Source organism: Macrosteles quadrilineatus, unplaced genomic scaffold (assembly GCF_028750875.1).
Source record: "Macrosteles quadrilineatus isolate MER2022 unplaced genomic scaffold, UCM_ALF_1.0 Scaffold_1__1_contigs__length_201487025, whole genome shotgun sequence".
Classification (NCBI taxonomy): Eukaryota; Metazoa; Arthropoda; class Insecta; order Hemiptera; family Cicadellidae; genus Macrosteles; species Macrosteles quadrilineatus.
Genome location: NW_026542594.1, coordinates 194,312,016 through 194,337,305, shown reverse-complemented (window position 1 = coordinate 194,337,305; position 25,290 = coordinate 194,312,016). Strand labels below are relative to the sequence as shown.

The following is a 25,290-nucleotide window of genomic DNA, read 5'->3' as shown; positions in this document are numbered from 1 at the left end:
ATTTTACCGCATTTTACTGGCAACAAATAGTTAGTATTTTACTGTATCTTACAATTTTTAAAAAAAATGCAGTATAACACAGATAAAACCACTGAGATGTATAATGCCACGGCCACATTTGTGGCCATGGTAATGCATATAACATCTTTCTTTCCATTAATGACAAAACATATCTATAATCAACAAATTACAGGGACTTAACGCTTTGCTGTTTGCCTGGTTGTCTGCGTGTTGCATGAAAAATACTTCTGCCCTCCCTTCCACAGCAGACTGGCGAGTGGCGAGTGGTGTGGTGACTGCGTTTTTGTTTTTGTTTATTATTGATTGTGAGATTATTGGAGATTGTGTTTATTAACATTTACTTTAAAGTGTTTAAGTAAATATAATCCTTCTCGTATCCAGGTAATGATGAAAGATAACAAGGATGAAACCGAGGATCAAAATAAAATTAAACAACGGGAAAGGCTGTATAGGTTAATAATAAGGTAAGAAAGAATAAATGACCGGCATTTTCTGCTGAAATCCCAATTCTGTTTGACTAAAACACTAAAACTAAAACTATTCCTTTGCTGTACAAGAAACAAAATTTGAATCCACTTTCAAGCCATCTTTATAATCTCGATTTTTAAATGGCCTCGGCCTAGTTCTTGTGGATAAATGCAAGCTAAATTTGAAGTTAACCTTAAAAACAACTGGGCCTATGCCTAGCATTAATCTAAGATATCTTTGTTTAATAGACATAGACGTAGGCCTCAGCAGTAGGCTTATTTTTTAAATAGAAATTTGTGTGATGAATTTTTACTGATATTTAGTAACTATCGGCCCTAGCATACATAACTTATTCAGTTGAAAAGTTAAAAGAAACTATAGGTCTAAACTATAAAGTTTAACATGGGCACTTAAATTTGATGAATTAGTGAATGATATGTACTTCGGCCTATGCTTTCGTAAGAATAATAGAATGATAGCCTATAGGCCTGGCCTATGCTTTCTTTGGACAAACAATTCCTAACGAAGCTTTGCTTGACATACAATTACAACCAAAGAGGCTACAATTTCTTCATACCGTACTCTTTTGTCAAATCAATCCTATATTCCTTTTAAAATTAAGTTTTTTGTAATGTTCATAAATAATGTGTTTTACCTTGTTCCAGTCAGCTCTATTACGACGGGTACACACAAATAGCACAAAGTCTTTCTGCGGAAGTCCACCCTGAACCTGCTTGCCCTCCTTCTGAACGGTTACTTCATGTTATCAACGCTGGTCTGCAACATGAACCTGACAGGCATAAAAATAGGGATCCAACCCCTGGCCTCAACCCCATCCAAGAAATTCTTATTGGACCTGGTTTAGGTAAGTGTCATTGATTCTTGGTGAAGTACAGTAGAAGGAATTTATCATAACAAGTTAGGATAAGCCTATTTGTTCTAAATGAAAACAAAGCCAAACATCTTATTAGGGCTCATATTGTTCCTCGACTAAGAACGGTAACTTAAGATTTTTGCCATTGGTTTAGAAAACACATATACTTATTCTCTAAGTGCACTTTATTCATTTGCCTAACTATATTTAACATGGTGTAGCCTAGGTAAGTTTGGTTTCAGGCCTAATATAGTTCTTAGAGAAGTTAAATAGACGCAAATACAAATTTTTCCAACAATATATTTTTGGCTACAGATTTGGAATATGAGACAGAAGTGGACGTAACAGCCCCGGAACCGGCTCTTTACGAGACTGCTTATGTAACCTCGCACAAGGCGAACTGCCGAGCGGGGGCTTTCAGTTTTGATGGACAACTGGTTGCCACTGGAAGTGTGGATTCGTCTATTAAGGTAGCCTTCCATGATTTATTTAATTTGAATAGGCTATAGTATAATTTTAGGCTTATAAACCTTTTACAATTTGTCATTTGGTAATGTCACCCGCTAGGGACACACTGTCAGATTAAAAAAATAATGAATCAGTGGAAATGGAAATAACAGCGCGTAGGTTCCAGACTTTTACAAATGTTTGATTACTTAGTGTTGTCTATATTTATGTTGAAGGATATTGGTACTATAACCACTAAAACAGTGTCACAAATGCTTTTTTCCTGAGTAGGCCTATCCCCTTATCGGTTGATTGCTCAAAAACTCTGCCAAAAAACTTATTGAGCGTAAAATAGACTCCTAAAACAAATTGGGTTACTGTAGTCTACTAATCCACGGCTTTACAGATCCTGGATGTGGACCGGATGCTAGCTAAATCCTGTCCGGACGGCCTGGAACCTACCACGGATACCCAGGGACATCCGGTTATCCGGACTCTCTATGACCATCTGGAGGAAGTCACCTGTTTGGAGTTCCATCCTAAAGAACCATTTCTGGCGTCTGGGTCTCGCGACTGCACCATCAAGTTTTTTGACTACGCCAAAGCGTCTGTGAAAAAGGCGTTCAAGACATTGACGGTAAGTATTTTGTTGGATGGACAAATAAGGAAGCACCTTAGAACAATAGGACTCAAATAAATCAACTAGGCTAATGCCAATTTTGTGCAAAAGGTGTAGAATCCGTCACAAACTTGAGACTGGATTGGTTAGCCAGAGAAGGTTGAATTACCTATGGAAAGGTGACAATGGGGTCAAATTATGATTTAGAATTGTCCTTTTTCTTCCCCTACCACAAAGGAAATAAGAGAAAATGGCATCTGCAGGTCAGGTTTTGCCTAGAGAGCTGATGTCTGATGGGTTGTGATGAGACTTCAAAAACTAAAAGGTTGAAATATTAAACCTTAAACCCACTTATCAAAAAAAAAGCTTGACAGTAGGCTACAATGCAATTAATTGTTGAATTTTGTATTTAGCAGAAATACACTGTAGGGAAATAGCCATTGGAGTCTTCACGACTAACATCGATTTCATTACAGGACGTAGAGCAGGTGAAGTGTATGTCATTTCATCCCACCGGAGACTTCTTAGTCGTAGGTACAAACCATCCTGTCATAAGACTGTATGACTTCAACACAGGCCAGTGCTACGTCTGTAATGTACCGAGTCATCAACACACCGCTGGCATCACCGCCATAAAGTTAGTAGAAGAATTTAATTGTTAAAGGTTTTATTGTTTTGTACGTACAACGATTGACATATACAAACTATATCAACTGTTTGTGGAATTTGAGTACTTTAGTTTTAAATGATTGTCACTGTTCTATTACCGACTGTCCATTTATTAGAAGCGCTCCATTTGCTATTTTTATATTTTTCCCCTCGTCATGTTAAGTAAGTGAATTGAAACTGTAGAATAATTACGATGTTGACGTGATCTCAGGAGATAATCATCTGAGTTGTATCATTGTTTTGAAAATTAAAAGATCTCATTAAAAACTTGTAAATAACAGTGAGAACATTATTTTTTAATTGTTGGAATCAAGAGTCAAATTTGATTTAATCTTAAGTCCATTCTAACAACAATGAACTGAAAACTGAGTTTAAATCCAGAAATATTTACATCTATATCTATAAAAGAGGAACTATGTATGTGTGTATATATGTATATACGTTATGGACTCCAAAACCACATGACAGATTGAAATGAAACTTTCAGGCATTATTAAGCATCTTTCAAGGATGGTTCGAGTGAAGTTTGGTGCAGATCCGTCAAAAGGGCTCTGCCCCAGAGGGTTTTAAGTGGGCCAATGTCAGACTTTTTTATCTACAATGTTTACAAATAAATATAACTAGCTGTAACCCGCGGGCTTTGCCGCGTTTAACGTCTTAATTTTCAAGATGATCTCGTTCGCATGGCTCAATCACGTCCTGGTTGAAGTTCGTTCGCTACGCTCACTCACCTTTAGGTTGGAGCTCGTTCGCTGCGCTCACTTGCCTTCAGGTTAGCTCGTTCGCTACGCTCACTTGCCTTCAGGTTAGGTATTTCAGGTAAAATACCAACGCAACCAATGTTTTTTAACTATCATAATAATCTGTGTAAAATAACTACGTCTGTGTTTTGCAGATTCGCACAGAATGCTCGCTACTTTGCGTCCAGCAGCAGGGACGGCTCTATCAAGCTGTGGGACGGAGTGTCTAATCGTTGCGTGAACACCTTCACCGATGCTCACGACGGAGCGCAAGTCTGTTCTATACAGTTCACACGCAACGCTAAGGTGAGCTAGATTTGTACTTTCTCCCCTATATTAGAGAAAGTGTTCGTCAAAAGTTTCAAAAATGCAATCCTTAGTTTTGGTTTGAAATATTCGTAGGTCCACCTGAAGTAAGTGGCTTTCGAAGTGATGATTGTGTTTGTCAGGGTGTCTAGTAGTCGGGAAAATCGGGAAAGTCGGGAATCAGTATTGAATTTCAAAATGGTCTTGAAAAGTCGGGATTTAGTCTTAAATTTGATTTCAAAGTCGGGAATTTTCATGATTTTGCCGCGATCGTCGTCTTGCGTTTACGTAACCGCGAAAGCCAATGATGATGTCTACACGGCCTCGGTAAATGTTCACGGTTTTGCCGCGATAGTGGACGACGACGATGACGTTTCTGTGACAGCGGAAGACGACGATGACGTTACCGAGACCGCGGGAGACGACGATAACGTTTCCATGACCGCGGGAGACGACGATGATGTCTACACGGCCGCAGGAAATGTTCATGATTTTGCCGTGATCGCGGACGACGACGATAACGTTTCCGTGACCGCAGGAGATGACGGTGATGTCTAAACAGCCGCGGGAAATGTTCATGATTTTGCCAAGATCGCGGACGACGACGATGACGTTTCCGTGACCGCGGGAGACTACGATGACGTTTCCGTGACCGCGGGAGACTACGATGACGTTTCCGTGACCGCGGGAGACTACGATGACGTTTACGTGACCGTGGGAGATGACGATGATGTTTCCGTGACCGCGGGAGACTACGATGACGTTTCCGTGACCGCGGGAGACTACGATGACGTTTTCCGTGACCGCGGGAGACTACGATGACGTTTACGTGACCGTGGGAGATGACGATGATGTTTCCGTGACCGCGGGAGACGACGATGACGTTTCCGTGACCGCGGGAGACGACGATGATATCTGCTCGGCTGCGCGAAATGTTCATGATTTTGTCGCGATCGCGGACGACGACGATGACGTTTCCGTGATCGCGGACGACGACAATGACGTTTCCGTAATCGCGGACGACGACGATAACGTTTCCCTGACCGTAGGAGATGACGGTGACGTCTAAACAGCCGCGGGAAATGTTCATGATTTAGCCGCGATCGCGGGAGATGACAATATCTGCTCGGCTGCGCGAAATGTTCAAGATTTGTCGCGATCGCGGGAGACGACGATGATATCTGCTCGGCTGCGCAAAATGTTCATGATTTTGTCGCGATCGCGGACGACGACGATGACGTTTCCGTGACCGCGGGAGATGAAGATGGCGTTTCTGTGACCGCGGGACACGACGATGATATCTGCTCGGCCGCGGAAAATGTTCATGATCTTGTCGCGATCGCGGGACATGACGATGGCGTTTCCGTGACCGCGGGAGACGACGATGGCGTTTCCGTGACCGCGGGAGACGACGATGGCGTTTCTGTGACCGCGGGAGACGACGATGGCGTTTCCGTGACCGCGGGAGACGACGATGACGTTTCCGTGACCGCGGTAGACGACGATGATGTCTCCACGGCCGCAGGAAATGTTCATGATTTTGCCGTGATTGCGGACGTCGACGATAACGTTTCCGTGACCGCGGGAGATGACGATGACGTTTCCGTGACCGCGGGAGATGACGATGACGTTTTCGTGACCGCGGGAGATGACGATGACGTTTCCGTGACCGCGGGAGACGACGATGATGTCTCCACGGCCGCGGGAAATGTTCATGATTTTGCCGTGATTGCGGACGTCGACGATAACATTTCCGTGACCGCGGGAGATGACGGTGATGTCTAAACAGCCGCGGGAAATGTTCATGATTTTGCCGCGATCGCGGACGATGACGATGACGTTTCTGAGACCGCGGGAGACGACGATGATGTCATTGATGTCTACAAGGCCGCAGGAATTGTTAATGATTTTGCCGTGTTCGTGGACGACGACGATCACGTTTCTGTAACCGCTGCAGTCAATGATGATGTCTAAACGTACGGTACGCGGAAGATTTCATGATAACAAAAACCAAATTTGCTAGTTAGAATTTTTTATTGCTGCATTATTTCTTTACTTGAAAACACCGCATTATCATAATACTACTTTATGACAAAGACAGGGGTTGGTGTAGTATTATTTAGAAAATTTGGTTAATCTATAAAATTTTTTATCGGTATCAAGAATCGAGAATCGATACATTTTGGTATCAACACCCACTAATTTTTGAAGAAACTAGTCTTGAAAAATCTGGAATTAGTCTTGAAAAGTCTGGAATTAGTCTTGAATTTTATAATAGAAATAAACTAGACACCCTGGTTTGTGTGTGAGAATGATTGTCCCATGAAAGCCGACAAAATAATGGAAAAATAGGACTTTTACAAAAAACTGCTTGAACAATTTTGACAAAAACTTTGTAGACTATGTTCTGGTTGTTTAACCTTTTAATAAATTGGTTTAACCCCCAATGCTGTTAAAATTACACTTCATAAGTAATTTCAATTTTTGTAACTTTACCTTCTAGATTGAAATATTTTTGACACTATGATTCTGTTTTGGCAACAAGTTGTTGAATTGTTTTTCTGGGAGTTGGAGAGGATACATACTGGTATTTAAATATATATGAATTATACCATTAGTGATGTTATTATAATTGTTATATGATTAATTAATCTTCACCCTTAAATTGTTCAACTACCTACTAAAAGTTTTCTCAAATAAGTTAGAAAATTAAAATATAAAAAAATTTTATTTATTATTAATTATTATTTTATGTTAAGCAGGTGTTCCATCACTGTATCTGGTATCGCAACTATCACAACGTTATCGGTAACTTATCACAAAAGTCGATAACTTATGCATTATGAACTTACCTATTCAAGTAATTCAATACTGTATTTATAATAGAAGCACACGGACACTACATATATGTATGTTAATTCATGTAGGTTCGTACATAACTGGTATTAAATTATAAACAATTGTAATATATAAAAAAAAGCTTTATAAGAAGAATTAATTAACTACCATGCTTTAACTGTACAATAATGATAAACATATTTTTTTATTTTAATACTTTTCCAATTACTTCATTTCATTTTCAAACAAAATTTTTAAAGCATTAAGCTGTTATATAAACATGAATGATAAAACGTATTTAGTTCGTATATATAATCCAAATTAAATGCAGGCGACTTAAAAAATTGCCAAAACAGGGATAAAACCCATTAATTAAGATTAAACATCTCATATGTAATCAAACAAATTAAACATTAATTTCAACATTGTTGAAACTTGTTTTTTAAGAACTACACAAACTATTGACTAATAGTTTTGTAAACAATTTAAAAATTGTAAAAAAAATGAATTTTTAAATTGTTGAAACTTGTTTTTAAGAACTAGGCCTACACAAACAACTGTTAAATACCAGTACTTTTGTAAACAATTTAAATATTGTTTGGAAAATTGTTTTAAAATTCTTTATAACAAAACTAAGAATAAAACAGTTTTAAATTGTTTTAAAATAGTTACAACTTGTATTAAAAGTTATTTTGTATACTGCATAATACTGATTGTTAAACAATTTAAAGATAGTTCTTACTTATATTAAAATTGTTGTGTAATATGAAGTTTAAATCAAAATGCTTTTTAATGGTTGTAAAACAATTATTGTAATACAGCTTTTGACAATTTTTATGGCCATTGGGGATCAACAATCGAAGTTCCGTCAATCTTGTTTTGGGGAACTCATCCTTTCCTCCCATCAGGTTTTGGTGAGATACCATTTTCCTTAGACATATCTTGAATAATCCTATCATTGGTTTTGTTATAGCCCAAGGTTGTAAAAAAATATGTTAACAACTTTTTGGGACGTTTTTGTTATGAGTAATTTCCATAAGTAGGTACATCTTCATTAAGATCATCAGATTGACCTGTTAAAATCTCAATTTCATTTATCAATCCTACATTATCTGAATTTAGATACCCCTTCTCTCAAGTCATAATTTATTTAATCAGATTGGCCGGTAAAAACTTTAACTTACAGCTTCATTTATTAGGCTTAAATTATTGGCAGAATAAATGACCTCTTCTAAAGAAAGGTTCATCATTTAATAGGCCTACAAGAAACTCTGTTAAAATGTTGATGTCAAAAATATACTATTATCAATATCACCAAGTGGAATGTCAATATAAAGGAAATTAAATTCATTATTTGATAATAATAGGTCGCCTCAATTCAAAGAGACAAAAGCTTTGTTTCCAACAACACGGCACTTATAGGAATACTGGGCCAATAATGGGGATGATGCTAAACTAAATTGCCGTAACTGATGGATTGCTAAAGCATTTTGTGGTAACATATCATTCCTAAGAGAAATCGTTGTATCTGTCGTTGGATACAACATAAATACCCTAGTAAATGTAAGTTACAACAACTGCGCTTAGTAAAACATTCCTAAACTGCAGATACGGCAAAGAAAATAAGCATTTTATAAATAAATATAACAACATATATGGCATTTAAGGCTATTTATATGGTCCTAAGTATGTGTAGAATCACATGGTAACCTTATCTCATTTTCCCCAAAAATGTCAGTTACCACAACTGTGCTTAGCAGGGCAGTACAGGCTACAATACCTACCATAGATTACTCCCATTCATAAGTTAATAGGAGAAAAGTATGTTTCTGATTGCTGATACCGTTTATTTTCTTGAGTGTGTAGTAGACCGCTAGAAAGGGAACTGACAGAAATTGTAACAGCTGTTCTTGGCAGCGCACAGGGATATAAGCCTTATTGTATTCAGTATAAATTTGGCAACATTGCACAAATCTCATCACATCAGACCAATTTTCCTGTTGTATATATATTAATGCTATTTATTTTTTGAAGTTATTTTTGGATATCTTGCCGAGCGTTTTGAAGAAGTTAATGTGATCGATAAGTTTGTAATGTTGAAAAAACTCTTGTTTTGGTTTCAGTACATGTTATCCTCTGGCAAAGATTCTCAAGTGAAGCTATGGGAACTGCTCCTAATATGAAAAAAATTATTGTGATCGATAAGTTCATAATGTTGAAAAAACTGTTGTTTTGGTTTCAGTACATGTTATCCTCTGGCAAAGATTCTCAAGTGAAGCTATGGGAACTGTCGACCAGCCGATGTTTGATTGCTTACACAGGAGCGGGAACAACAGGTTCGTTAACTGTAGGCTGTTATAACGGACGTGAGAGTAACAAAATACTCGAAGAAATTGGGGTTTCAAATCCCATCTGGGACAGGTACCTGAACACACGAGGAGGTAACCTGTCTGCGATTGTCTAGGGAAAGGTTCGGGTGAAATTTGACAGAACGGTTGGATTCTTTGCGAGATGTATTGTAAGTCATTTTGCTACGCTTTTCTTATTCTTAGGCCTAATGTGCGTGCGATCAACAAACATTTTAAAAGAATATAGATTCTTGTGTTGGTAAGGGAAAATATGATGGAAATAGTCATAATTAAAACACTGAATAATCCCTAGGGTAAAAGAATTAAAAACTCATATTTTTAGCGAATTTCCCTATAGGGAAGTAGCTATTACCGTAGGTGGCACGGTAAGACCTAGACCCGGGACCGATTTGCTTTTTGATTTTGATGTCCCCAGAGGCCAAAAACACTATTCGTTCAAATTTTTATATATGTATATATATATATATATATATACTTTTGTGCCCACCCGGTTTGGCAGTCAGTGCGCTGGTAATTTACTCGGTGTGGCAGTCACCCGCCCGAAAGCCAGTCAGCTCTCCCATAAGCCAGTCAGGTATGGCTTCCCGTGCACTTTATACGTATGAAAACAGCAAACCGGTGCTGCTGCCTGTGTCGATAAGCGTAACTGCAATACCAATGCGGAGACTGTCTCATCGTGTGTTCTATCGTGGAGTAGTGTAGCCAGTACGGCACCCTACCCTACTTTGTAGCGGTAAAACCCAGCGGTCTGTAACCTTCGTTTACTCCTTGTTACTATTTGTGTTGGGATAGTGATTAACTACGTGTTAATGTTTAAACATGTTCATACTCCAAATAAATATGATGCACCTCTAATAAGGATCGTCGAATATTAATTAATTATAATTGGTTGAATCTTGATCCTACCCGTTCATCATCTCATATTTTAAGTTATTTTGATTTTTTTTACCTTCAGTTGAAATTTTAGTCAACTTCTCCTTTATACAATATTTTTTATCCTAGTATTTACAGTGTTTCCACGGACCGGGAACTATACGGATTTTCTTTATCTCGAGAAATATACGTGAATCTTGTCCGAGATACTGGAACTGTTTTTTACGCAATTGCGTAACGCGAAGGAGTAACTATTACATATGACAACAATATTATTCTATCTGATAAGAATAACCATGAAACTACACTCGAAAGATAAAATATTTTTATAATAATTTCAATTTTACAAACAAACTATTACAGGAATTATATTTTGGGACGGATGAATGATAAGGAAGCAACAAAAAGTGGTCACGAGTGCAATTACGGGGGGGGGAGGGGGGTACAATATAACGAACGCCAGAAACGATTATTTGTTTACTTTTCAGATTCCTTATCAAATCTCTCTCTCTCTCTCTCTCTCGCTCTCTAACAATGTACAGATTGTGGACTTTACGATTTAAAACCATAGTTTTCCTGCAATTATTTCAGTTCAATCCCATACCTATCCTTATGGTTTCCTATCTATTATTTTTCAAAATAAATAGTAAAGCAGGTTAAACTATTTTTTATTTTATTTTCTTGAAACCAAACACTCTTTACCATCCCGTATTCTGCAGAGTCAAATGTTTAACACTGTGTTTATAAAAATTGAATGGCCACACAATTTTGTGTTTTATTTTTTTTTTACTAATAGTAACTGGGATATTTATATATGCCAATAAGTGCTGCAAGCTGTAATAAATGCTGCTGATTAATATCAAAATAAGTTATAATTTATTTTGTATAATACATCGGTCATTGAATACAAACCATAATGGGTTTTCTATTTGTAACTTTAACTTGCAAATACAGTAGAACCTCGCTTAACTGGAGTCGCATCATCATGATGCCTATATATTATATAACCTCACAAATCCCAAGAAAATGTTTTATTAACTGTGTTTTTCAGTCTAATATTTCGATATGAACGATATATTTAACTATTTACGGTAATTTTTATGTGCAGTAGGTTCCCAATTATTGAAATATTACAGATCATTTAACAAAAATAAGATGGAAGCAAAACGGAGAAATATCGATCAGTATCGTCAAGGTCAACCTATACGCTCGCACCTACACACTGACAATCTTGCACTGACACTGACATACTGACAATCGTCTGCTTCTGTCTGCTGTCACAACACTACAATATTTTGTGGTTGGGTCGTTGGGTGATTAGTAACCATGACAACTTGTGGATGTAGAGAAACCAAAGAAAGAATAGAACAAAGAGAAATAATAAGAGGTGTCATTTTTATCTTTATCTTATTTTTATCATTGTTATTATTACCAGAAAGACTTAAGTACAGTACTATGATTTTATGGTGTTTTATGAGTTATTTAATATTTTTATCCCCATACTTCTGTTCTGAAACATCATGTAGTAGTAGCCTAGGATGACTATGGTATCAGTAGTCTTCTAGTCTACATTTTCATTTTGTTTTGTTCTTTACGTGATTTATTGCTGTACAGTAAGCAAGTTTTGTTTTGTTTGAGTAAGCATACGGTGTAGTTATTATTAGTAAACCAAGGTTAATGACTTCACATATCACGGTTGCGCAATACCTATTGTATTTTGACTATGTAAAATGCAAATTTATAATCACGTTAACGTCCATTTATATAGTGTCCCGGAACGGCATTGTTCCTGAGTAAGAAACATATAAATATCATATTTAAATTATCCAGAAGTCCTTAGTTACTCACACGGGGAAAAAAAGTTTTAGGCCTAAATCATTTGAAACCTGTACATTACATATTTTTGGTCGAGTTTTCGACCACTGGACGACCACTAGTTAAAGTTAATTGTATTACAACAATCTTTATAGTAAGCAATATAAGCTTGAATCGGACTTATCTGCCTTCAGCTAATCCATCATATGATAGTACGTTAGAGAGTATGCCCATGCTGAAGTTTTACTTATACTTGAAGAATGACTTAATTTAGTACCAAGAAAAAAATCACACCCCTTACATACACTGTGCTGTTTTAATGCTGTGTAGTTGATTGCTACTGTATTAACCTGTGATCGCATATTAATTCATTCATTAAGAACGTATTTAAAAAAATACTACTTTTATTTTTTTTTAATTTCTATGATTTATTTACAATAACAGAAATGTGTAAGATTAAAATAAAGTAATGTGTTGCATTGTCCATTTAAAGTTACATCATAGTAAATTGAAATTCCACTGAAACTTAAACAATAAAAGCCGAAATTAGTTATAAAGAAAACACGAGTTTCCTTTATATTGCTTTTACAATCGAAATATACATACTGAGCCACGGCTCGGTCCCCCGGTACTTTTCATTTTAAATATTCAAATAAAGTCGATTATTTTTAATGTTTTATGAAACGTGACATAGCAAATTTCCACGGAACTTTTTTTGTCGGCTACTACTTTATTTTATTTTTTGGTCAGGTTAGTTTAAAAACAGTGGATTCTGTATACAAAAAGTGAAATGTTCTAAATCATATTTTTTAATTTTTGGCTTATGTACGTAATTTAAATTGTACGAGAGGGGCTTCCCACCGTGCCGGATTGCGCCGTGCGGGCATATTTTGATCCAGTGGCGGGTGTTTGGTGTTTTGAATAAGAATACTGAATTGCTCGTTTTAAGATCGTATCATTACAAATCCTATCATTTTAAGATTTGCTTACACTTACGAGAAATGCATTTTCCATTTTTACATTTCTCAGGTACAAATTTTATGAAATAACGTACATTATTGCGTTGTTTGACAAGTAGCTGGGGACCGAGCTTTGTTCGGGAAACTATACACTTTGAGAGTATTCCTTGGTCAATGTAATGCTATCCCAAAAATAATAATTTGCGGTATTTTTTTTCTTGACATTTAACTTCTATTCAAATAATAATATCATAGTTTACTGAAATGATGAGATAGAAGAGTTTTTAAAAATTTGTTTGGTTCCCCTAAATGGTCGAAACTATAGAAATTACCCAGTATTTTTCACGCTGAATTCAAAGAAGGCTATTAGTAGTATGAAAATCTTCCCACCTTCCTTCCTTTGAAGTATTAGTCACTGCAAGAACTTGGACTCGCTCCAAAACCAGAACCGAAACGTTTAATTTACCCTCAATTTTTAAAATGTAATAAGTTACAATTTTCTGGAAACTCAGGACACTTTCTGACTGAAAATAATTACGGTTGATCCTTGTTGGTGAGTACCAAAAAGGAACCTTAGGTATAAACATGGTTGTATATCCAAGTTTGGTTGTCCTTGATATTGCACTATTTCATTGACACTGACAAATTAGGGCTAGGCTGCACTATAAGTTAATTGGGAGTTTATTTGATATCTAGTCCTAAGCTTATAGCCATCTTAAGGCAAACATAACCAAAACCTAACCACAGACATATAAATATAAGTGATATAAATATAAACACTCATCCTCTGTAGGCCTAAAGCTACCTATCTATATTTTTTTGGGTTAGGATTAGTACTTTTTTGAGAGAGTGTCATTATGTACTGAGCACACTTAGATGATATAGGGTATCAGTGATTTATGAAATTATTTATTTATAAAAAGCAACCTAACGGAGTTACCTTAATGATGCACCCAGTATTTAATACAAAAATTAAAGCTTATGCCTATGTATATTAGTTTTAAAACAGAGTAGAATAAGGCACCTATAATCTAGATTAGGCATTGATTAGTGTTTATAAACTAAACATGGATGAACCACTAAGTCAAGCTACTAATCCAGTTGTTCAGGCTAGGCTAAACTGAACTCTGAAAGCATCCATCTCAAAACGGCCACAACTTAAGAACAGATCCTAGAATTTGATTTATTTTAAACTTTATTTTTCTGAAATAGATAGCTAAACTGTCCAGTGCAATCATCCCACACTGCAAATAGCAACACTCAAACTTAGTTAGGTAAGCTAGTGGTAGGTTACAACTAATTATTATCCCTGTGACCGATTCAGTGTAACATCTGACATCAGTCAGAATCAGACGACATTATTGACAACGACACTCGTCGTGTCGTTTCTTTAATTTACGGTATAATATAGTATAAAACATCTACCATATCCATAACAATTTTCTACCACTGCACCTAAACAACAGAAAAAATCAAATCACCAAATTCAAATCACCAAGATTCGCACAATATGACAAATTATTTATAAATTAAAAACAGTATATCTTCTGTGCCAGTAGTTAATGCGTGATTGAACTTCAAACAAACAAACAAACACACAAACTTTCACATTAATAATATTAGTAAGATAAGATGTATTAATTAAATATTAATTACTAGCTGTGTGCCCGTTCTACGCACGGGGATCCTCTAGTGGTCAGTTGAAACCTTCCTAAATAAAGAAAAACTATTGGTTTGCATATTTTCAGATATGCTAGCCAAACTATTATATACAAACAAATACAGTATCTGACAGTTTCAAGTAAAAAAAAAATGCGTAATAGATCTATGAGGGGTACACTTTCATATCTGTTGGCACAAACAACTAAATTAGTAACATTGATTATTCGATTGTTTAATTCCATATAACGTTTGGTTAGTTAGGTTAGGTTAACCTTACCTAACTAACCAAACGATATATAGTTAAAATACTATACCTCAACCTCGCCATTAAACATTCAGGTTGGAAATTTCACTATCAAAGGTGCTCTTGGCCTGTCCGTACGGAACACTGAGTTATATGCGCTACCAACTTATGAATAATTGTTTAAGCCTACGAACCCAAGAGATGGATAATTGGTCTGTTGGACGTATGGTCCAGCGAGCAGCACATAGCGTTGAGAAGACACATTAGAAATACGATTTGAGCATAATCCGTAAACCTCTGTTACAATCACCCACTGCAGTTGTCTCTAAACACTTTACACAACCACCATTGAAGTGCCGTCAACGAGTTGAAACCTTATATGTAAGCTATTGGTAACGCTTATGTAAAAAATGTAAGTTTCCCAGGCATATAGAACACTGAGTCAAAGTCTTTTCCCCGGTTATAAACCCAAAACTCGATAGAAATTCTATACACAAAGAAGCTCTATTTTCATTTACGGTTACCCTACACATTATTGCACTTGCGATTAATTAAATCCGTTATGTAAGGAAAAACGGTTTTAATCCAACTTGGTTTGGATTTGCTTTTGAAACTTGATCTGAAATGATTGCGGTATTTGTAAACAATATTCAATTTAAACATATCAGTGACAGCTAGAGAAAAATAATCTTGATCCGAACAGCTGTTCGCTATTTCATATGATGATTATGTGATAAACATTGTGAGAAAACTTGACAAAAATCGCACAAAATTGGGTTTTAAACGTCCGTAAGTTTTTTTTACAAAGTAGCGAGGGCATATTTTAATAGCTAAAGACACTTTCGCCAATCCAGTGAATACATTAAAATGATTCGAGGATCTTGATAGGTACTCTCGTTTTCAGGAGAAGGCCGCGTAAAATGGCCTTTGGACCGTGACAGACAGAAGATAGACAACAACGGAATTGAGATAATAATTGATGATTCAGATAATAACGGAATTGAGATGAAACTTTTTTCGGATTCTTGAATGTTTAAAACGTAAAAATAATCTAAAAGTTGATGATTCTGAGCAATGTACAGACAAAACCCTAATTTTATTTATATAGATTAGTACCTGTGGTGATTTGTATTAGAAATTTATTGAAGTAAATAAACAGCAAAGTTAAAAACCATCTGATCAGTGTTTTTATTTAAAAAGTACGTAGGCCTATTTGATTGGCTTTGTTTTCTGAACTAAAATATCTATTTCCTGATCTATATTTAGTTCCTGTTTTCGAAACATAATTTGGCAAAACAATTATTTATTCATTAAACAACTTGATCGAAAAATAATTTCTAAACATTGGAGGACAATTAAAAAACTTTTGAATTCTAATAAACCTAGCTGCCGTACCTGTGTTTTACATCGGAGAGGATTTTGAAGAGAAAAAGTTTGATACACGTCACATATTTCAAATCCCACTCCAAACACGTCATGTTAATACGTTTACTTCCTTAAATTAAGAATGTCACAATCTCCAATTAACAGGCCCGTAGCAAAAGTTAAAAGTTTCACAAATCGAATCGTTTCTATCTTTTGGACCGCAAAATCAAAGAACTTTATTGACAGCATTTAAAGCTGACTTCGTTAAACATTCTGTTATCTACATTCTTCAAAAATGTAAACATTGTGAAACTTTGGAATCCCATGGGGCGTAACTCAAAGAAAACACGTTAAATGTAATCGGTATATTTGTTAACCAGGTACAGGGCTACCTCTTGAATTGATATAGATAATAAATCGAAAAATAAAGAAATATAAGTTGATTGATTATTGGCTCTTACAAAAGGGTAAACAATCAAGGAACATGATTTAATTAAGTAACCACACATCACTGAGTCTATATCTTCATTCTTTCTTGTAAAAATCGCTTTGATTGTGGCTATATAAAATAGGGAAGTAATATTTCACTGTACAACGAGCTCAAAAAGCTCGAGAACCAGCAATAAGATGGAAATAACCGGCAGAACCTTTAACCATCCACTGGCTCGCTAGTCGCTACCCCAGGTCGGTCGGTAGCCGGGTAGCCCATCAATGGAACCCGTTAGGCTCGCCCCTACCTCTCGCCACAAAAGAGACAAGAATTTTGCCTTGTTCCACACGCCTTTGATTGTTTGAGGCGGGAAAACTATTTGTGTGCTACGGCCCGCGCAACACAGGATATTGTTTTCGTATTAGTTGGCCTTTTTCCAAGATGACCGTGACCGTTAACTTATTTTATGGACTCCCTTGGAGAATAATTCAAAACTACAAAGAACATTTCTAATCCCACAGTATACTAGCTATTTAAATTATAAACACTTTGGTGTTTGAAAAATATTTTTGGACGATAAATTTTGCAGCTTTTTGAAATCATCCAAGATGGCCGCTTGCCTCCAAGGACTCAACAATAGGCCTAATTGTGCGACTATAAAGCAATAACTTCCCTTCTTACGCTTGCGAATTAGTACGGTACATATTTGTATCCACAGTTGCCAGGACGACTATTAAGACGACCAAAGATTACATTGACATTTAGGTATTTAATCTGTAGAATAGTAATTGTTAAGTAATCTGGAAGACAACTAATTAAAATGAAGTGCGAAAGATGGGTTATGAGAGTGCTCAATGCCTGAAGCATAATCCATTTGTTTGAGGTGCGGATTTTCAAGCTTGTAGAACAAATAAATATCACAAAGTAGAAGGGCAGGGGTGAAAGTGACTGAAGTGACGGGATACCCGGGTGGATTTTCAGTGACTGGATTCCAGTGGTATGCGGTAAAATATATAGTGACTGGCTTAGCAGCACAAATTTTACGTGACTGGCTTTCCCATGCAAATGCGGTGGTGACTGCATTAGCATAGCATTTTTTACGTAATTATATTTTAGTATTTTTAAGAAAAAAAGAGATATATACGTTCAGATATGTCTAGGCTTAAGATATTTACCAACATATATTATATATATATCATAGTCTTGAAATATATTGGGGGGTGCAACTGACTGACTTCCAGTGTATATTTTATGTGACTGGCTTCCCGGGCGCGGCCGTGTATATATATATATAGACTTATATATATATATATATATATATATATACGTCCGTGAACGCGATAACTTGAGTAATTTTTGTCCGATTTTGATGAAATTTGGTTTAAAGGTGTAAAGCGGGATAAACTTGAATGAGTTCGCGAACCAGCACGATCGGACCATGGGAACGGGGCTTTACGGGGGGTTTTAGGGGGTAAAAATTGGTTTTTCTCACTTTTGACCCTCGAAACACAAAATTTCCCAATTTCTCTTTAGACCTTTTTAAAGAGCTTAAAAAAACAAATAATTTAGTATATAAAAGTATTTTTGTTCGATTATTAGTAACGGAGAAAATTAAAAAAATTGTAAATATAAAATTCCCATGTTATTCTTATGGAGAATATTGTCAAATGTTGTAGTTTGCTTGTTTATGAATATATTTTGATCAAACTTGGCAAATTTATTTATTTTGTACTAAGCTATCAATATTTTACTCAAAAACACACTTTATTAGTTTCCTTGTAGCAGCAAACCTAGGTACTCGTTAAACCTAATGTTATTAAAATATATTTAACTGAAAATCAATTCAGACAAATGGAAATTCGCTTAGTCGGCAGGTTTGCTGCGGCGGGGGTATTTACTTATCAGCTCACTTTTAAAATCTTTGCTTTTCAAATAATTATTGGTAAAGACTTAAAGAATGAATTATTCTTGTTTTAGGTTCTTTGACAAGATTAATATTTACTTCTTTTGTCGCTTCTCCTGAAGTACAGGTCATGGCTCAAAAACTTCCTTGCTGTGGTAAAGTGTAGTATTTTTCATGCTCAAAGTTTATTGTTACCAAAATTACCTAGGAAAACATCTTTGATAAGATTTATGAATTTCTGAGTTGAAATTACAACAATCGTTATGTACGAAAACTGCACGTTTGACTGTCGTAGGTAAGCAAGAGCACCGAGCACAAGCAGTGTTCAACCACACGGAAGACTTTGTTATGTTTCCTGACGAGGCTACGACGTCTCTGTGTGCGTGGAACTCTCGGAATGCTTCTAGGATGAACCTATTGTCTCTAGGTAAGTATTGTACTTGATAAGTTAATCCTCGTAAGGAAAAGGAAGATCTTTTCAGCATCTCGCAAGCCCAGAAACGGTTCTTCTCTACTAAGAAGCTATATATTTTTCATATAAGAAATCGTAATACTTTAGTACTTGTATTATTACATTATAGTTTAAACGTATAGGAGAATCTTTATTGCAAGAACCCTGAAGGAATGGTAAAATAAACTTGATATCACAATTGACCTCTAATCAAGAAATTTGGTCAAATAATGAAACGTAATACAATTTACAATCATCAAGGATATGGTTATTGTATTAAACCCATTAAATCAGAATTGATCATGATAGAATAATCTAGGTAAAAGTATTTTATTAGTATCAATCAACTCCAAGTAAACAAAAACAATTAACACATGATAATAAACTAAAATGACAATAGTCAGTAGAGCCAACCATTACATCTCCCTCTTTAAAGGTTGAGTTTCTGGGGAGGTTTTATAAGTCGTCTTGATCGGGTTGTTATGTTAGCAGAAGACATTCCAGAGGTGTTTAACCGTTGAAAAGTTTGGCATGTCTTCATGATGATCCATCGGACCTCTTGTTAATGGTTGACTGTTACGGTTATCTGTTGAAAAGTTTGTTAAGCACATACCGTTGTCTTCCTCAGATCGATGATCCTTCTGACTACTTGTTGATGGTTGATGGTTGTGGCAATGATCCTTCTGACTATTTGTTGATGCTTGATGGTTGTGGTAACTTTCCTTTTGAATGTTTGGCATTGGTTGTAAGTGAAACCGGTTTCTTCGAACTATGGTTCCTTTGTCCGTCAGTACTTTATAAGATCGTGGTGAGTTTAACTTTTCTACGACTTTTCCTTCACGTTTCAAATCAGATATCCAAACTTTGGTTCCTGGGTTCATATCTGATAAGGGTCGAGCACCATGTCGTCGATCGTAATTTCGTTTGTAATTTTGTCTATAATGATTCTCCTTCTCTCGGAGATGACTGAAGTCTGGCTTGTTCTCCAGATGACATGGTAAGGTAGGCAAATTGTCCCGTAGTCTGCGTCCGTATAATAACTGTGCTGGACTGTAACCGTTGGCCAGTGGAGAGTTCCTGTAAGACAACAAAGCTAAATATGGATCTCCTTTGTTCTTCTTTAGAACAGCTTTTGCAATTTTTACAGCTGCTTCGGCTGAGCCATTGCTCTGATGAAACTGAGGACTGCTTGTTTTGCATAAAAAGTTGTACTCTTTGGCAAATTTTCTGAATTCTGCACTAGTGATGCCAAACTGCGTTCCACTATCTGAGTATAAAACTTCAGGAATACCGTGGCGAGAAAACGTTGACTTGCATTTCTCAATAACTTCAGATGCAGTGAGCGATTGTAGAGTTGCAATCTCAAAATATCTCGAGAACTGATCTGTTATAACAATGAACCATTTGCCATTAAGCTTGAACAAATCCATTGCTGCCTTTTCCCATGGACGTTTTGGAAACTCGGAAGGAATGAGCGGCTCATTTTGATTTTCTCTGTGTTTGATGCATGTTGGGCATGAAGCTACCATCATATTTATATCTGATGCCATTCCTGGCCACCATAAACTGAATCTAGCCTTTTCTCGACATTTGGTGGCTCCTAGATGACCGACGTGTATTCTATGAAGCATTTCTTGACAAAGACTTGATGGTACTATTATTCTAGAATTGCGTAAAAGTAAGTTGTCCATCAGTGATATCTCATCTTTAACCGAGAAGTAGGGGACTAGTTGAGATGGAAGTTGTGATTTTTCTGGCCATCCAGTATGACAGTATACTGCAATCTTTCTGAAGATGGGATCTGCTTGCTGAGCTTCCCGTAACCTGTTTATGTTTTCATCAGTCGTAGGTATGTTTTCAACCACATTTTGAACAAAAGCTTCAATTTCTTCTTCCATGTCATATGTTTCCTTGCTTGGAATGGGGCATCTTGAAAGACAGTCTGCTGGTGCAAGGTGTTTTCCAGGCGTATATGTCACTGAATATGAGTATCTCATCATGCGAAGCCTCATTCGCTGTAAGCGAGGTGTAATGTCATCCAAATTCTTAGATGATAAGATTTTTACAAGTGGCTTGTGATCCGTTTCAATTACAATCTCTCGACCAATTATATAGTCTCTGAGCTTGTCACAAGCCCATGTGATTGCCAGGGCTTCACGTTCAATATTTGAATATGATTTTTCAGCTTCTGTAAGTGACCTTGAAATGTAAGAAACAGGTCTGAATTTACCATCATGATGTTTCTGAAGAAGCAATCCGCCGAGACCATAAGAAGAAGCGTCTGCTGACACAAGAGTTGGTAAGCGAGGGTCGTAAAATGCTAGTTGGGGTGCTGAGGTCAGAAGTTTTTTTATACTTTCAAATGCATGCTGTTGTTGTTCTCCCCAAAACCATTCATTTTTCTCTTTAAGTAGATCATGGATTGGTTTTAGTATTTCTGATCGATTTGGTATGTATTTACCACAAAAATTAATCATTCCTAAGAAGCGTTGTACTTCTTTTATATCAGATGGAGGTTTCATCTCAAGAATGGCTTTGACTCTTTCATGGCTGATTTGAACCCCTCGGGATGAAAGGTGATGTCCTAAGAATTGTACTTCTGGCTGAGAAAATACACATTTGTCTTTATTCAATGTAATTCCAGCATTTCTGAGTTTCTTTAAAACTTCATTTAAGATCAAGTCATGTTCCTCTTGACTGGAACCCCATACAAGTATGTCATCGATGTGAGCTAAACAGTTTCGTTGAGATCCTAAGGTTTCTTGAATTCGTTTCTGGAAATACTCGGGAGCACTTGTGATACCAAATGGAAGAACTTTGAATTTGTATCGGCCCCAAGGAGTTAAAAACGTGGTGAGATCTTGAGATTCTTCTGCAAGAGCTATTTGCCAAAACCCATGGTTGGCATCCAGTTTGGAAAAGACTTTGGCATCTTTTATTCGAGCCATCGTATAATCAATGCCCCAAATAGGCTGAGTTTGTCGAAACACATTCTTATTAAGCATAGTAAGGTCCACACATATTCGAACCTGAGTTCTATCTTTCTTAGGCACCACGACCATAGGTGCGCACCAAGAAGTAGCGTGATCAACGGGTGTTATAACGTCCATATTCACCATATTTTCAATCTCCTTCTTTGTTTTTTCCCAAAGAGGTACTGGAATCCGTCGAGGAACTGATATCGCATAAGGTTTTGCATCATTTTTAAGTTCAATTTCGTAGCTCCCCTTCATTTTTCCTAGACCACTGAAAAGGTCAGGAAAGTTTTTGATCCAATCATTAGCAGATTTGTTGAAATTAGTTTTCGATACCTCACGAATAACCGGTATTATTTTTAGTTTTTCTATTGCTGGTTTGCCAAGTAGTGGTGTTGTGCATTTGTCAGCCACATACATTTTTTCCATACACGATTGTCCTTTGTAAGAGAGTTTTGCAGTGATTGTGCCAATAACAGAAAGAGGCGATCCTCCAGCCGCACTTAAAGTTCTCTGGGTAGGCTGGACTGCAATTTTTTTGCTTAGCTTTATGTTGGATGGTATTACTGTCACGTCAGCTCCTGTGTCGATTTTGAACTTGACAGTGTCTTCATTAAGTCTTACATTTATTGTCCAGGGATCATTTTTTGTTTTACTAGAATACACACACCCAATGAATTTTTTCGATGGGTCTGGTTCATTAGCGATTTGGGTAAAGTCATCTGAACGATCCAAGTCTATTTCTCGAACATTGTTTTGAAGACAACAGTGTGAAAAGTGGCCATTTCGCTTGCACCTAGAACATTTGCGATCTTTTGCTGGACACAGACCTCTTCGATGAGAAGGGGTTGAACCACACCAAATACAAGAGTTGGGATAGCTCTTGACATTTGAGCTTGAATACGTTAATCTCCCTTGATCCCTATTTTCTCTTTTGGATGAATGTATTGCATTATCATATCTAGCACGTTGATTTTTATTTACAGCTTCGATTGATGGGAGGGTCAATTCTTCTTTTTGTCGTTTCAATTCTTCTGATTTGCGAAGTGAAGTTATTGCAGATTCCAATGTAACTTTATTTTCTAATTGTAGTTTATCACTCAAATCTTGATCACGCATACCAATAATAATGACCATTAATAACATTTCATCTTCAAGCGTTCCCCATTCACAGGTACGAGCAAGAGAATATAAATCTGTCACAAAATCTTCTGCAGTTTCTGTTAGTCCTTGTTTTCTACGTAGAAATTTGGCTCTTTCATAAATAATATTCTTCTTTGGATTGAAGTGCCCATCAAATTTGTCCATGACTGTTTTATACTTTGTTTCTTCGTTGGTCATTTTGAAGGATGAGAATATTTCTTCTGATTTTGGGCCCATTGCATATATGAGTGTACTCACTTGTTTTTCTTCAGATGATTGATCCAAATCACTAATTGTTCTAAATCTTTCGAAACGTTTTTTCCATGGTGACCATTCCGCTGGTTGGAAGGAAAAAGGTTCAGGCATTCTTACTTGTGTATGAGCCATGATAAACTTTTTTGATAATGGTAGATACCACAAAAGTTGTTGATATGTTTGTATAGGTAAAAAAGTTAAATTTCAGTGTCAGTATATTAATTAATACATAAATAGTTGAAACAACCAAAGCCTTTGGTTACCCCAAACTATGCAAATACCGACTGCGCCATGTATTAAACCCATTAAATCAGAATTGATCATGATAGAATAATCTAGGTAAAAGTATTTTATTAGTATCAATCAACTCCAAGTAAACAAAAACAATTAACACATGATAATAAACTAAAATGACAATAGTCAGTAGAGCCAACCATTACAGTTATCAAGAGCTCTCGCAGTCAAGGGTTTTTATATCCAGGATCTTATACTTAATACCATTGACAAAAATAAATAAATATAGACTGTCAGCCTTGCTGTGGTTACCATGGTTACCATAGGTTCCGGCGCACACCGCTGTAGTTTACGTGGCACGTACGCCGTAACTACATGGTGCTCCAAGCGGTGTGCGCCAGAACCTATGGTAACCGCAGCACAGCTGACGGTCTATATTTAATTCTTTTTGTCTATGTAATACTAAGGAGATTTTGAGTGTGTTAATAACGGTTTTCTTCCTATTAAATGATTTGATATTCTAGCTATCTTACTATCAAGGGCCTTGATATTGAGTTTGTTTAATGCAAGGGCTTCCTGCTATCATTCTTTATCGAGGATCTCTTACCATGACGGGTCTTAAACTCAAGTACAGTAGAACCTTGATAACAAGACTCTCACAGGGACCATAAAAAAAGACTTGTTATCAAGGTTGACTTCTTATTGAGGTTTGCAAACACATGTGATTTAGGGGTAAAATAATTTCAAGGGGATTTTAAAATGACCCTTGTTATCAAGGGTGACTTGTTATCGAGGGCCTTCTTATCGAGGTTCTACTGTAATTTTTGCTATTAAGGGTCTTTATGTAATTGGCTCTTGCCATTAAAAATCTGGCTATCAATATCTTTTGCTGTTAAAGGTTTTGTTTTGAACTGTTATTATCGAGGTTTCACTGTATATGTGGTTTGTTTTAGGTCATAATGGGCCAGTGAGAATGATCGTCCATTCCCCCCACTCCGCCGCCTTCCTCACCTGCTCCGACGACTTCAGAGCTCGGTTCTGGTACAAAAGACTGCAAACTCTTTAGTATTGTATATATTTTTATTTATATGTGACTTACAAAATTGAACCGGTATTGTTTCAGTGTTGTTTAAAACAGTCTAAAGTTTTTAACATTTTTATTATGTCTGTCAGTTGTTTAAAGGTAACGTTTAGATTGTGAACATTAAAGTAATTTTTTTGAGAAATTTGTTTTAACTTATAATTTTTTTTACTTCAGTGTAAAAAATCTCCTACTCTTTGTGTTTTCAATGTGATCATCAGCTGCAACCGCAGTGGAATGATGAAAATCTTCCGCAATGGTGGCAACCGCACACTCTTGGCAGACGCTTTCCAGGGTTTTTGGCTCAGCTAGATTTTTGATGTTGTACTTCAAACACTCAAACTTTTAGACTAGCTCAAAAATCGGGCCACTAGCACACCTTTGGTAAATATAGCTTAGGTAATCTTAAACATTAGAGAACCATACCTTAAAATTTACGAGGTGATTAATAAGGGAGTACCGGTATGCTTAATTTACGCTACCAGAAAATATATATTCCATCCCATATAAAATATTTAGCCTCTTTAAATTAAATCAATTTTTTAATAC

The 25,290-nt window shown here is 36.4% G+C and overlaps 1 protein-coding gene across 1 annotated transcript; it reads left to right on the top strand.

Annotated features, from left to right (window-relative positions):
- The first annotated feature begins 295 nt into the window (after window positions 1-295).
- Window positions 296-24,878, top strand: LOC128993227 (cleavage stimulation factor subunit 1). Its single transcript, XM_054416996.1, has 9 exons — window positions 296-485; window positions 1,155-1,354; window positions 1,679-1,833; window positions 2,217-2,447; window positions 2,906-3,066; window positions 3,994-4,144; window positions 9,225-9,318; window positions 18,898-19,029; window positions 24,614-24,878. The coding sequence occupies exons 1-9, from the start codon at window positions 406-408 to the stop codon at window positions 24,724-24,726; spliced, it is 1,317 nt and encodes a 438-aa protein (XP_054272971.1). The 5' UTR covers window positions 296-405; the 3' UTR covers window positions 24,727-24,878.
- Window positions 24,879-25,290: the final 412 nt, after the last annotated feature.

What these genes read in the sequence shown, in the direction of transcription:
- LOC128993227 (XM_054416996.1), top strand. Translation starts at nt 406, where the DNA reads ATGATGAAAGATAACAAGGATGAAACCGAGGATCAAAATAAAATTAAA. An exon ending in AGGCGTTCAAGACATTGACG is followed by an intron (nt 2,448 to 2,905) that starts GTAAGTATTTTG and finishes ATTTCATTACAG; the next exon opens with GACGTAGAGCAGGTGAAGTG. An exon ending in GATGAACCTATTGTCTCTAG is followed by an intron (nt 19,030 to 24,613) that starts GTAAGTATTGTA and finishes GGTTTGTTTTAG; the next exon opens with GTCATAATGGGCCAGTGAGA.